The sequence below is a fragment of the Colius striatus genome, chromosome 8 (assembly GCF_028858725.1).
Source record: "Colius striatus isolate bColStr4 chromosome 8, bColStr4.1.hap1, whole genome shotgun sequence".
Lineage (NCBI taxonomy): Eukaryota > Metazoa > Chordata > Aves > Coliiformes > Coliidae > Colius > Colius striatus.
In genome coordinates this window covers 19,819,273-19,833,068 of record NC_084766.1, presented here as the reverse complement: position 1 = coordinate 19,833,068, position 13,796 = coordinate 19,819,273, and the positions used below count along the sequence as shown (strand labels likewise).

Genomic DNA, 13,796 nt, shown 5'->3' with positions numbered 1-13,796 from the left:
ATCTATAAGGTATTTGTAGGACACTAGCCACACAGAATCTAAGCACAATGTGTACTAATGATGATCCACCTTTGGCTACACTATACATAAGTGATTTATTAATCCCTCTTCCATTAACATCAGACTATGATCTCACTGTTGTGATAGCTGGGGCTCTCCATTTGCTAGAGACAGGTGGACCTCAATCCATTTGAAGATTCATTGCAGATGAGATAATCTCAAAGGATAAGATATTGCCCTCACTGAAATTAATACTAAAATTCTAATAAACTTAATGGGTTCTTTGACTTCACAAAACTGCTTTTATTCTCTTTTTGTTTTCCATCCCCCAGACTTCTTGTCTACACATCTGTACCAAGGCTCTCCTAAATCCACTGTTTTTAAAGAATCTTTGCACTTATCAAAAATATAATAAGAAAAGTTCTCTTCCTGGAAAGCTGCAACCTAGGTCAATGTCCTACTATTAAAAGAGGAAAGAAGATGCAAGAGTAACGTCAGCTTTCCCTGTGAAAAAGTTAAATCTCTCTCTCATACTCAGGAAAGTTTTAGGTTACATTACTTTAGATTAAAGGTAGAGCATCCTCCTTATTTGATTGTACCAGTCTTCCTTCTGGGTATTCTTACTCTATGCGCAAAGAATAGATATATAACACAAAATGTATAATAAGAGCTACTGAATGCCTTCTTTACTTCAGTTTTTACTGTGAAGGTCAGCCCTCAGGAAGCCCAGTCCCTGCAAGATAAAGTCTGGAGAAAAGAATACCTTCCCTACACTGAGGAGGATTGGCTTAGGGATCTACTAGGCAAGATGGACACTCACAAATTCATGGGTCCTGATGGGATGCATCCATGACTGCTGAGGGAGCTGGCTGATGTTACTGCTGAGCCACTCTCTATCATTTTTGAATGATCATGGAGCACAGGTGAGATGCTTGAGGACTGGAGGAAGGCAAATATCACTCCAGACTTCAAAAAGGGCAAGAAGGAGTACCTGGGAAACTACAGGCCAGTTAGCCTCACCTCCATCCATGGAAAGGTGATGGAACAACTCATTCTGGATGTCATCTCTAAGCACATTAAGAAAAAGATGGCTATCAGAGGCAATCAACATGGATTCACCAAGGGGTAATCTTGCTTGTCCAACCTGATAGCCTTCTATGATGGCATGACTAGCTGGCTAGATGAGAGGAGGGCAGCAGATGTCATCTACCTTGACTTCAGCAAGGCTTTTGACACTGTCTCACATAACACCCTCATCAGAAAGCTCAGGCAATGTGGCTTGGATGAGGGGACATTAAGGTGGATTGAGAACTGGTTGAATGACAGAGCCCAGAGGGTGGTGAACAACGGCACAGAGTCGAGTTGGAGGCCTGTGGCCAGTGCAGTTCCATAGGAATCAGTTCTGGGGCCAGTCTTGTTCAACATCTTCATCAATGACCCGGATGAGGGGACAGAGTGTACCCTCAGCAAGTTCACTGATGACACCAAACTGGGAGGACCAGCTGATACTATATTGAAATTTTTGCAATCACTTACTAAAAACTTGAGCTTGGTAGTCCCAGTCATAGGGATCAATTCCAGTAAATTCACATGCTATACAAGGAAATTGTTGTACCAATTGCGCTTTTGAAGGATCACAAAGAGATTAATATAAATTGTACTTCATATCCTCTCTGCTGCAGTACTGAATGAGCCTTCCTTCCTGTATCCACATCCAACTGATTTGGCATGTGCTAAGGATGGCATCACTAATGCTCTGAATTTTAAAACACATACACATCTCACTTTGTGTTACAGCCAAGTAAAATGAAATAGCCAAATGACTAAACCGGACAGTTAAGGCAACATTAGAAGCTGACAAACAGCCTTTAATGAGGTCCAGATGCTTTTTCTTTCTGCATAATTTGAAGTCTAACATTTCCAGGCATTGCATGCCATTCAATTCTTTTCCCTCCAGCTCAAACCTGCATGCTGGAACCAAACATTATGCTAATGATCTCCAAGGACTAGCATTGGTGTTGCTTAGCAACAAAAGTTTCACAGTCTGTGTAAGAGAATTGAGTAGAGAGACCCCGGAGCTGAGGAAGTCCTTTTTGCCACTCCTCCCCACTCTGCATGCTCACATACACAAGTTTCTTGAAGGGCTGCCATTCTCTGTCAAGTAAGTAAGATTCAGAATTTACAGGGCTGTGAAAAGCAAGCTGTCTTGTGCTCTCTGCCCATTGGTTTATTTACAGGCTGAAAGCTAATTCATTACTTAAAGAAGAGTAGACTGAAGACAACTGCACAGCAACAGACCAGGAAGACTCACTCCACACTACTGAAAAAAATCAAGCTCGTTTTTAAGTCTTCCTAGCTTCTAGCCGGTAAGATTTTTATGCAGGGGGGCAGCCTGGTAGAATTGTTAAGATGAAATAATATATTTGTTTATTCTTGGTGAGCCTTGGTAACCTTGCACCGTGTCATAGTACAGCAACTCTGAAGTGATCTAGAAAACTAAGAAAATTAGGGAAGGAAACCTATCTCTATCTAATTGCTCATGGCAGGATTTAATCTAAACTTGCCTGTTAGCAAGAGATAAAGTTTAAGATAACCAAAGAATTAATCTCTCTTCCACAACAGGTTGTATCTAATGACAAAGAAATGGTAACAGGCTCGTAAGCAAGGAAATAAAAACCTACTCTAGCTGGAACTGTTTGGCTTCATGTAAAACCATTTGCTGTATGAATGTTGGTTTCAAGTTTTATATAAAAGTATTTACATACAGCTGTTCTACAGGTGAATTATATCACCTCACTCCAGAGAGAGTCTACAGTATGCAAACTTCCAGGAGGAAAGACAGAGGAAACTTTTCTCTCAGACTAGTTCAATATGGGTTCTGTGTAGCTTTGGGTGCAGTGAAGTAGGAAGCAGCAACCTGTTCTGTTCCTGACAGCCCTATGCTGAGAAAGGAAGAAGAAAGGTTCAGGTAGAAGAAGCTGTAACACTAGGGTTCAAATTTGTATTCTTCTAGGGTTGGACCTACTTCTCAGAACTAGGCCTTTTGCAATTGCTTAAATGCAGATGAGAAAAAAACTTCAATCCTTGCTTGCCTCACAGACACTGACAGTCCTGATACTCAATGTCTGTTCTATCCCTGCAGCTTCCAGCAACACAAAGCACCACAGGCAGCATGATGCCCTTGATACACATTTTTTACTCATGTCTGTATTAGGTCAGTCTCAAAGCTCTGGGCCTATGAAAATTCCTAAAGCTCTGGGGTTAGCCCTGTATTTTCAAAAGTCCGATCCAGACCAAAGAGTTTGACAAGTATTGATAAAAAAGGGGAAAAAAAATCAAGTCAAGATCCTCTTTTGTGAGACTTTATCACATGGAAATGTAGCACCACCACTCCCTGAGCAAAGACTTGCCAACAACTCAGAGCGCCAACATAGCAGTGGGGTGAGGGTTTAGAGAAAAATAATGAAGGGGGTTCCCTCTTGTTGTCATAATTTCTTAGGTAGTAGGGCAATGCACATACCTCTTCCTCTGCTATTGCAGGAGATGCACTGCAAGCATGGGATCGAACAGGTATACTTAACATTTACAGCAAGGAGGGCTCCTGTGATTATTAATTTTTTAATATCAGTGGCTACACAACTGGAGCCCTCTTATCCAGAGCTAAAGAAAATGAGACATGGCTAAGTAAGCTCCATTATCTCCAGCTATGGCCCTGTGAAATACTGGTAATTAGTTTATAAGCATGCAGAGACAAGAGAGCTATTCATCCTCTTCAAGTTGTCTGGTGTGCTGCTGCAATGTTTCTGTAGACCTCTAATGTTAATCCTTGCCTTTGTGATTGCAAATCACTTTTTTGTAAGTATGAAACATGGCTCCAACTTCTAACCCAAAAGAAAATAGAACTTGGAAAGAGTGAGCATTCCCTAGCAACTCATATTTTCCTGATCATCTGAGAGGTCCACAATAGGACTGTGAAAACTCTGACTTAAAGGGGTCTAAATCTCTCTGAAGTCTGGGTATCACCCAGCACATCATCCAGCGAGATCCATCTTCAGGGAAAATTACACTGATCTGTTTATTTGAACCTAAAAATCTCAAAGGTCCAAGTTCAAACTTTGTAACAAGTTAGCCAAGGGTTATTGCCACAGGAGCATCCAAACCCAAAAGGCTATGCATGCTGTTATCGCAGCGCTCAGCCTCTGCCAACATGCTCCCTCTAGTGCTCCCCGGCTCGCACAGCACAGAGAGACCCCAGCACCGGGGACCAGCGCTGACGGGCTGCTGCAGAACACCCGATCTTTTGGCCAGCTCATTTATATCAATGTTTCCTCCTTGGATTTTAAATAAAAAGTAATAGGAAAAAATTACTAGGAACTGAACAAAATTATTTCTGAGATTTTAAAAGATGCTTTAAAAGGCATTTTTAAAAAGTTATCACTTTGAATTTAGAAGAAATTAATACATTTTTTCTGGAGGCTCCATTTCATTGTTTTAAAGGTATACTTGGCTGGAAAGCCTCACTGATCAAAATGCAGTGAATTTTTTGGTAAACTCATTGAAGTCAAAATTCAAAAAGAGAATGCTGGACACAAAAGTCACAAGGTTCACATTAATTTCATGAGGCAGAAAGCCTCTTTCCATCCTGTCAAGGCATAAGGAAGATGCCCTGCAGATATTTTACTGAAGCATTGTAGCCATTGTCTGTGCATGAGTAAGGGACTTGGGGTGTTCTGTACCAGCAGTAGAGCTCTGGCATTTCCCATGCAGCTGAATCTTACTTCTTACTCACTCCTGGACAAATTGTTTAAGCTAACATCAACACAAGTGGAAAAAGTACTTAATTTTCCACTGTAGAGTTCTTTGCTTCAGTTACTATTCCATACTACAGAAAGAATAGCATTGACATTGTCCCTTGGACACTGTAAGGTTAAATACAGCAAAGAGTGGGAGGCCTTCAGATATAATGGTATATGGTCCTACAAGTACAGGTGAGAGACAGAAATGTGGGAGCAGCAAACACAGCAAGATTTAACTGTGTTTAAATATTTTTACATAAAATAACAAAGATTCCAGTTTGGAACATACTCTCAGGGCAAGACTGACCCCACGGTGCTGCTTCCAGGATTTTCTGGAGCATCTGTCTCATTACAGACCTCCTGGGACAGTGGGTGGTAACTAGCAGAGTTCCACCTTGCATTTGCATTATTTTTGGCTATAGCATGTAATTGAAAAGGAGCTGAAGCACCTTAGTTGTTGACTGAGCTTCCCCTTCATGTATTTGCACATGATTAATGAGTAGCCAAAAAGCCTGAAGGGTTTGTAAAATGAGCCTTTGTAATAGGGAAATGTATTGTAGACAAATCCATATTTTGTCTCAAACAATCATTCATCAAAGCTGTGATTTGACTTTTCACAATTAAATGCCAGAACACTCAGACCATCCTGAGATAAGCCAGCTGTAGCCCACATTCCTCTCTGCACTCTGGCTGAGAGGGACACTGTCATACATTTCCAGGGAATCAGCCTATTTCCTTTGTCTCTAGTGACAATAAGCAGCTGTATTTTATGACCTTCAATTACAGATACAGTTCACCAAACCTGAGACTACAGTGGACTACTATGCATGCAAGTCTCAGCACACAGCAAATGGCTGAGCATCAGTGTGAATGAAAAGTCTGACTAGAACTTTTCTGGTCATTTTCTGAGGGGAGGGCACCTTCACAGTGGGAATCCACCTGTCCCACAGCATGGATTGAAAGACAACATTGGAGTATCCAGAGTATGTTCTTGAAAGAGAGGAGACAGCAAGACCTGGGGTTTGACACACTATTTAGCAGCACTTTCACAGACTCCCTGTTGCGGTCTGCCTTGCAGGTGTTCCTATCTGTCTCTCAGTGTAGAGATGGCCAAGGTGAAAGCAAAAGATAAAAAAGGGAGGAAGATCACCTTGAAAACTGCAAAAAATTCCATCCGGATATCTTTTGATGGAGGGCGTCGTCTTGATTTAAGCAAGATGGGTATCACCACCTTCCCCACATGCATTCTGAAACTGGCTGATGTGGATGAACTTGATTTGAGCAGAAACATGTTAAAAAAGATTCCAAGCAGCATCGAGAAGTTCCAGAAACTGCGCTGGCTGGACTTGCATAGTAATCAGCTAGAGGAGCTGCCTGCAGCGATAGGTACACTCCAGAGCCTTTTCTACTTGAACATATGCAACAACAAGCTCACCACCAAAGGTCTGCCAGAAGAGTTGAAGCTTCTGAAGAACCTGTGTATTCTCAACCTTGGCTTGAACTGTCTTGACAGTATTCCCACCACACTTGGTGAAATGAAAGAACTTCAGGAAATAGGTGTTTTTGACAATGCCTTGACGACCATTCCAGACAGTGTGAAAAAGCTCCCCAAGCTCAAGAAACTGAATGCAAAAAGAAACCCTTTTCCAGATTCGACAAAGCCAGAAGAGCATGTTGACTCCATTAAACGCATAGAAACACTTTACATAGTAGAAGAGAAAGACCTGTGCTGTCAGGATGAGAGGGACAAGGTAAACAAGTTAAAGAATGTGATATCTAGCCCCTCAAACGATCCAAGTTTCTCTTCACTCCTTACACCCAATTCCTCTGCAAAGAATAACCAAGAAGAATGGAGATTAAAAGACAAATAAGCTTGAAATATATCGAGGCACTCAACAGAGCATGTCCCATGAAATCCAATCCAAGCTAATAAAAAGATGATCTCTTTCCCCCTCCCTTTTCCTACAGTCCTCTTCCTTTAAAGATCTACTCAGTTCTGGAAACATCAGATCTTTGTGGTCTCTAAAACAAAATCGAGGTCAACTAAAACAGATGTTATTTAGGAAAAGGTGCATTTGGGAAAGGAAGGGCTACTTCCATCTGGGCGTGATCTTACAATATGTTCTGCATGTTTGGGGTTTTTTTTTTGTTTTTTGGGGGTCTTGTGTGTGTGCATATGTCCAGTCAAGGAATCTTCAAAACAATGTTTTTTCTAGTTACTCCACTTCCAACACTGAGCCCCAAACATTAGTTCTGTTAATTTTCACAGGGTGAAACACAGTTAAACTACTTTAAGTAAATACCATTTCTAGGAAAAGGAACAGACCTGGTAATCTGCTGCTGATGGCTGCCACTAACTCCTCAGAGAATCTCAGGCACCTCTTCCAGTTCAGCAGAGGCAGCAGATAGAAATTTCACGCTCAGGAGTAACTAAGCAGTATCAAAACAATATTTAGAGATAAACAACCAGTGATCCTTTTTGTCATCAAGGGGTCAGACTCTGTATTAGCAAGTTCTCTGGGACTTTGGGTGCTGTACCTGGGTGCAGTGATCTCTAACCTGCATGACACAGTCAGCGCTTCTACATATACTCATTGTGTTTTGTCTGCCTCTGAGTACCCTTCCAAGGAAGGTACAGAAGGGTTAGGGGACAAATTGTTCTTTTTCAAGGTGTTGGGCATGTCACTTATGCAGTGACATGAGAGAAGAGTAACCCTTTTCCATGATCCAATAGTCAGATGGTGAATTGATGAAATCAGGTCTGATGTCCTTCATGATACTTTTAGCTTTCTGTTCACAACTGCACCTGAGCACACACATTCACTTGCTCAACTCACATTCCTGGAGCAGAGAGTGCTGACAGCCTGCAGACAGCGATACACGGGTAGAAGCAGTGAGCATAGTATAAAAGCAATCAAGCAAGACATGATAAAAGGCACTGACTGTTGCCATCATAACATATGGTGATGCCAAATATTTAAATATATTTAAATGAAGAATAAAGTGCCAAGGGCAAAGTACTCAGTTGTCTACTAATAGCTTATTATAATTTTTTTAATGGCTACAGTAGAACCTGGAAGTCAGAACCCCCGTGCATTATTCCTATGGACTAGGTAGAAAAACTTAGATAAGTTTTCCCTGAAATGCTACTATCTTGATGTCATTTGATACATCAAACTAGTAAATTCTTATTTCCATGCCTCAGTTGTGCAATTATTAATAATGTGTCTGGGCAAAGAGTTTAGTCTGGTCTGCCTCCGTCTCAGGTAGGGCAGGTAAAGCAGAGATGCTATGGAAAATGGACATTGCATCTTACTAGGTGAGGAAGAAGCCCTTTGTGCTGCTCTTGAATTTTTCAAACTCAGAAGCAGATCTGGAATTCAAACGAGGGAAAAGTAAACTCATCAAATCCTCAGCCCGCCAGTTCCCAGACTGGAGCTTGGTAAAGGAGAGTGTATCTACTGGGTAATTTGCTTTAATTTTCCACTTAAGCACAACTTTTCTGGGATCATTATTTAAGAAGTGGCACTATCTTACGTTTATTTTATTTCAGCTAATGTGGCCCAGTCAAAACTATGCCAAAGGCTCATTAAATTCTCAGAGTGAATAAGGTGCACAGGGTACTTTCTCAGCCAATGGAATATAGCAGTCTTGTGACTCAGGACAGCCTACTTTAGACCTAAATTTACAGCCTGTATCAATCTGTGACACCAAATACAAGTCAAGAGTTTCTCACAATAAGAACAGACTCAACTAAAGCCCACACCCTCTGCAGACATAGTGCATCTCAAAACGTTCTTGCCTGTTGAATACTCAGCAAGCACAGACAAAGGAAACCCTAAGGTGAGTTACTGGTTATTCCACACAGTATACATCATGCTCCACAGAGTCAGCCATCACCTCTGGCATAGATTAGGTTCTGCCTACTACCTGCATACTGCACTGATACTTTTTGCAAACAGATGACTGGTACTCAGGGGCGCAAATGCTCACTTACAAGACAGGTAATGATCCACAACAAGTAGACTGAAGATTAAAAAATACAGTTTACACAGACCACAGCAACTCATATGGGCAATTTGCCTCTCAGGCCAACAACAGTATTCCAGCCTCCAAGTTGCAGAGTTGTCATGGTTTAGCAAGGAGCAGCTTTTGCTTGGTAACAGGGGGAGCGGGTTGTAGTGAAGACTCAGTAAAGAGTTTTTGACTTTTCCCCAGCTCCTGGGTTCAGACCCACCTCCGGCCCAGCTGGGCCAGTCTGGCACCTCTGCCATCACTATTTAGGGGATGGGAATTTGAAGTGCTGGCAGGAGGTGTAAGAGTGATACAAGATGGAGGCGACCACACAGATCCCAGAGTCAGAGAAGGAGGAAGGAAGGAGGAGCACCAGAACAGAGATCCCTCTGAAAGCCATGGTGAGAATGCAGGCTGTATCCTTGCAACCCATGCAGAGCCATGGCAGGACTGAGAGCCACCAGCAGCTCCTTGTGAGTGCACCTGGATGGTAGAGGGACTGTGTGGGAGGCAGCCATGGCACAGGTCGTGCTGGAGAGCCTGGGCGTGGCAGAGCAGCCCCACACGAGAGGCAGAGGGGAGCTGCAGCCTTTGGAATAAATGCACATCGGAGCCGCCTGTGCAGGGCTGCTGTGTGTGTGAGGTACCCCATGGACTTGCAGGGAGGACTGGTGCAGAGCCCACCTGCCCTGAGGAGGGACAAATGGCAGAAGCCATCAGGAATAGACTGACTGAAACCCCCACTCCCTGCCCCCCTGAGCCATTCAGGGGGAGAGGAGGTAAAAATACTGGGATCAGGACTCTGAGCCCAGGAAGAGGGGAGGAGTGGGGAGATGGTGGTCTTAAAGGGCAGGTCAGACTTTTCATCATTGTGCTACTCTGTGTTGTTTTATTTTGGTTATGTTTTGGGGTTTTATGGTTATGCGTTAGTTGGTGCTGCCTGGTCTGTATTGTCCTGGACCTTAAGCGGCAATTAAGCTCTCCCTGCCCTTTGGCAGCCCTCAGGTCTTTGGTACTTGAGGCTAATCATGGTCTTTTATTCCCTGATAGGCCTAAACCAGGACAAGAGTATACCAATTAGGCACTTTGGATTGTGTTCTTCAGATACTCAAATTGAGAAGTATTACAGCTGTGCAAGTTACTTAAGGTCATACTCTCAGTCACCTCCACCAAGGAGTATACTTTTATTTATTCCTGCAGTGGTATATCTGAGGGATGACAAGTTCAATCTCCACTGTATAGTTACTATAACATGTCAAAACATTCATGTGTAAATCTATCATAGTTTACCCTAACTGTGCAATTAAGAGGCCATTATGCAAAAGTATTATGGATTAGCTCTAACCTCACCTCACTGACTGTCTCTTTCCCACACTAACCATCTGTATAGAGTTTACCAATAAAGTCATATTAAGGAGGTAATAATTATCAACTATGCACAGTCAACTACTGAACACATTCTTCATTTCTTCATACTGCAGATGCTGTACACTAGAACGATTTTTAGAGTTCTAGGAACACCTTTGAATCTTTAAAATGGGAGTACTAGTAGGTAAGTGTTTATATGGTTTTTTTTAAGATGTAGCTTACACAATTGCACTTATCTATAGTTATCCAATGTTTCCTATGTTTTACCTTATATTCAGGGACTCTTCTGTTATCCCCTTTGACTTCAAAGCAGGTTGAAAAGTGCAAAATCTATAGGAGACATGAAAGGTCACATTATAATAATTTGAATAATTATGTGTATACACTACGTATGTACAAAGTCTATATCATGTCTTGACAGCAACTTTCTTCCTGAAGGGTGCGACAGTATTTCACTGAGATGCTAACCTAAGACAAAGCTGCAAGGAAACACAGCAAAAGCATACATCTAAAATTAGGGAGTTACCTATGGGCTACATAAAAGCTGTTTACATTCCAAACAGGACCTTGAATTGATATAGAGGGTTATGGACTTATGATCAGGTCATTTAAGGTGTTAGTAATGAAAGCAAGAGAATGAGAACCCACTCAGACATTTATGTAGCAAAAATGGCAGAAATTAATACCAATGCATGTCTCAGTCATTCCTATTTACTTTCACTGGGGGTTTATGATGTCAGATGTACTAAACCCTTGAAATATATAAGTTTGGTGACCTTCAGCTGAGTGGCAATATAGGCAGATTAGGATAAAATCTTGTTTTGAACCACCTCTGTAAGATTTCCCCCAAGAGATATTTGTTAGAAGTGAGAGACAGCAAAGATAAGGGCTAAACAAAGCAGCTGTCTCTGATGCAGAACCTGGTGATGCTAAGTAGCTACACTATGCAGCCAGCTTAGAAAGGAAGACTAAAAAGTCAATGCAGATTTAGCTAAGCAATACTCCTCTAGAAACTGCTCAGAGACTTCAGGAGCAGAAGGAATGGCTACTACTGTTTAGAAATTAACAGTACCAATCCTCAGTCCAGGCTGTAGAATTTACCACAGGAAGTACTAGGTCTTGATGCATTTTTCCTGTGTAAAGGACAGTGAAAATAAATCTGATAGACAGAACTACAGTGAGGAAAAAAAAAATCCAAGAAAACAAAGTGACAATTAATAACTTCATAGTCTTATATTCAAATTCTTTCAAACAAGATAAGCACATACAAAGAAATATTTTTAAACAAAATTTCTATGTTAAAAATTCACTCGTCATCGAAGATAAAAACGGAGTCAGAGAGTCAAAAACATTTTATTACTAGGGAATCTAATGACACTTCATATGTTGGAAGAAAGCACAAAGAAGCATTCTCAGTCAGCATTCTGAGGTGAGATGAAGGTGGCTTTCTTCTCAGTGAAAGGAAGCAACACAGCTGCAATTGCACAGACATATAACACCCCATCGCATGCTAGTCCTACACATGCATTATCTCCCTTGATAAATCAATGGCTATATAATGCTCCAAAGACTTCATAGGTCAGCAAAAGGAAAATTTCATAGTTTTGCTTAAGTGCAGCCAGTCAAAGACCAAAGAGCTGCACTGAAGAAAAAGCCTCTGGGACAGCACATGACAGATGTCCAAAGCCAGGATAAATAGGAGTCATAGACCAAGAGTATTACCTGTGTGTTCACATGTTATTATGAAGTAGTCATTACCTCTTAAATATCTTATTTCTGTCGCTGTCATGGAAGACAAGAAATCTGGAGTAACCATTTCTGAAGAATATTTCCAAGGCGATCTCCTGGAAAAGATAAATCATTTACAATGTGAAGAGCTGTAGAGCAAAACCTAGTTCTGCAAAGAATCCATCATGGACTGTCCCATTCTTCAGGGCTTTAAAAAAAAAGGGCATTGACTTTGTATCAAGTGTGAAGAAGTATAGCAAAATATGGCTAGTATTCCAACTTTCTCTAACTGTAGGAATGGTTGACTAGTAGTTCAAAGGCTTCTCTGAAGCAAAAACGAACTTCCATTACCCACCTTCTGCTGCGTCCTCCTGCTGGTTCTGAAGTATTTTTATCTTGACATATCAGTGTGATTAACTAGACACTAGTAGCATTGAATTCTAATTAGGTGAGAAAGATAAGATGAAGAGGGGATGTTAAATAAGAGTTTCTTTGAGAAAGCAATCATATGGCTTTCTAAATGCAAAGTGAGCTGAAAAGGAAGGGCAAAATAATTTTTCCTGACCACGTGCAGCAGAGGAAGAAAAGTTCCTATAGTATGATTTCTCACTAAAACTTTAAATAACCAAAGATGAAAACTTTGTCCCCTTTTTTTCTGTAATATCTGCACACATTGTTATGTTGGGCATTTGCATAAAATCCTTATTTACTTAGTGAGCGCTTCTTTTTTCCCCACGGTCAATCAAGTAAAACTATGAATAATGTTTAGTGTCTGGGAGCACAGACATGCTTTTCAATCCAAGGTGCTAACCTCGAAAAACACTACAATGGTGACTGTGCCATATATGATTCATAAATGAAGTATAAAACAGAAAGGTAATAGGAGAGCAGCTATGACAATAAACAGCTTGCAGCATTTACTCTGAAGCTCAGCTTGCTAAACTAAGTATGCTCAAGTGTTGCCATTACAGAATTGGAACACGTGGTTTCACAGTGCTTTGCTCTGAGCTGGGCATGAATAGGACATTGTCTCTCTCTAGGCACTGTCTAAACAGCTGATTCATCTGTCCCACAAGGAAAGCACAAGGAATAAGTTTTCTTCTTTGTCTGCAGTATTTTTGCAAAGCAGTTTGAGGCATGGAGTCTCAGCGTAAGAATTTGAGAACCTGATATAGATACCTGAGTTTTCAGTTCATTAACTGAAACATGGCAAAAATAAACAAACTTAAAACCCCATAATCCAAAAACCCACAAAATTCCCTCAAACCAGCAAGCCTCGCCTTTGCTCCAGGCCCATTCAAAGACTGTTTTCACTCATCTCAATTATTCCCTTTGGGTCACAGAAAACATTTCCATTCCACAAGTTTAAAAAAAGTCCATGCATATGCAGACATGTGAATATATGAGAAGGCAGCAAGATTACACTAGCAACTTTGATGCTATTCACAAAACAGAAGAGGTGGCAGAACTGTTGCTCATGTTGCTCACCAGGGATCTAACAAAACAAGTTTCATACAGATTCAAAGAACAAGACTTAACATTCCTACACATGCCTGGAGAGTGACCTAACCACTGAGATATGCTACATCCTGAAGCAAGACTTGCCTATTAAAATTGGCCATTTTGCATACACCATTAAATATAAAATAAATCAAGTCTGAGTCATGGATGAGTGCCTTATTACTTGACATGAGTATATTATCAGCCCCACTTTATCCAACTTTTGAATTTTCTGAATAATTTCTTAAATCTCTGTTGACTCTCCATCTTCCAAAAATTAGAATCATAGAATCATAGAATGGTAGGAGCTGGAAGGGACCTTTACAGATCGTCTAGTCCAACTCCCCTGCAGAAGCAGGTTCTCAGAATAACAGGTAACTAGTCATGGCT

At 41.1% G+C, this 13,796-nt stretch overlaps 2 protein-coding genes across 5 annotated transcripts in view; one reads left to right on the top strand and one right to left on the bottom strand.

Annotated features, from left to right (window-relative positions):
* The window catches only part of WDFY4 (WDFY family member 4), a 147,037-nt gene that overhangs the window by 36,287 nt on the left and 96,954 nt on the right, over positions 1-13,796 (bottom strand). For all 4 annotated transcript variants that reach the window (XM_062001401.1, XM_062001404.1, XM_062001402.1 and 1 more), the window contains exons 46-47: positions 11,937-12,022; positions 10,446-10,508 (exon numbers count right to left, since the gene is read on the bottom strand). In XM_062001401.1, the coding sequence (XP_061857385.1) occupies positions 10,446-10,508; positions 11,937-12,022 (149 nt within the window). The remainder of the gene's footprint in view (positions 1-10,445; positions 10,509-11,936; positions 12,023-13,796) is intronic.
* LRRC18 (leucine rich repeat containing 18) lies at positions 5,903-6,667 on the top strand. Its single transcript, XM_010201688.1, has one exon. The coding sequence runs from the start codon at positions 5,903-5,905 to the stop codon at positions 6,665-6,667; it is 765 nt and encodes a 254-aa protein (XP_010199990.1).

What these genes read in the sequence shown, in the direction of transcription:
- LRRC18 (XM_010201688.1), top strand. Translation starts at nt 5,903, where the DNA reads ATGGCCAAGGTGAAAGCAAAAGATAAAAAAGGGAGGAAGATCACCTTG.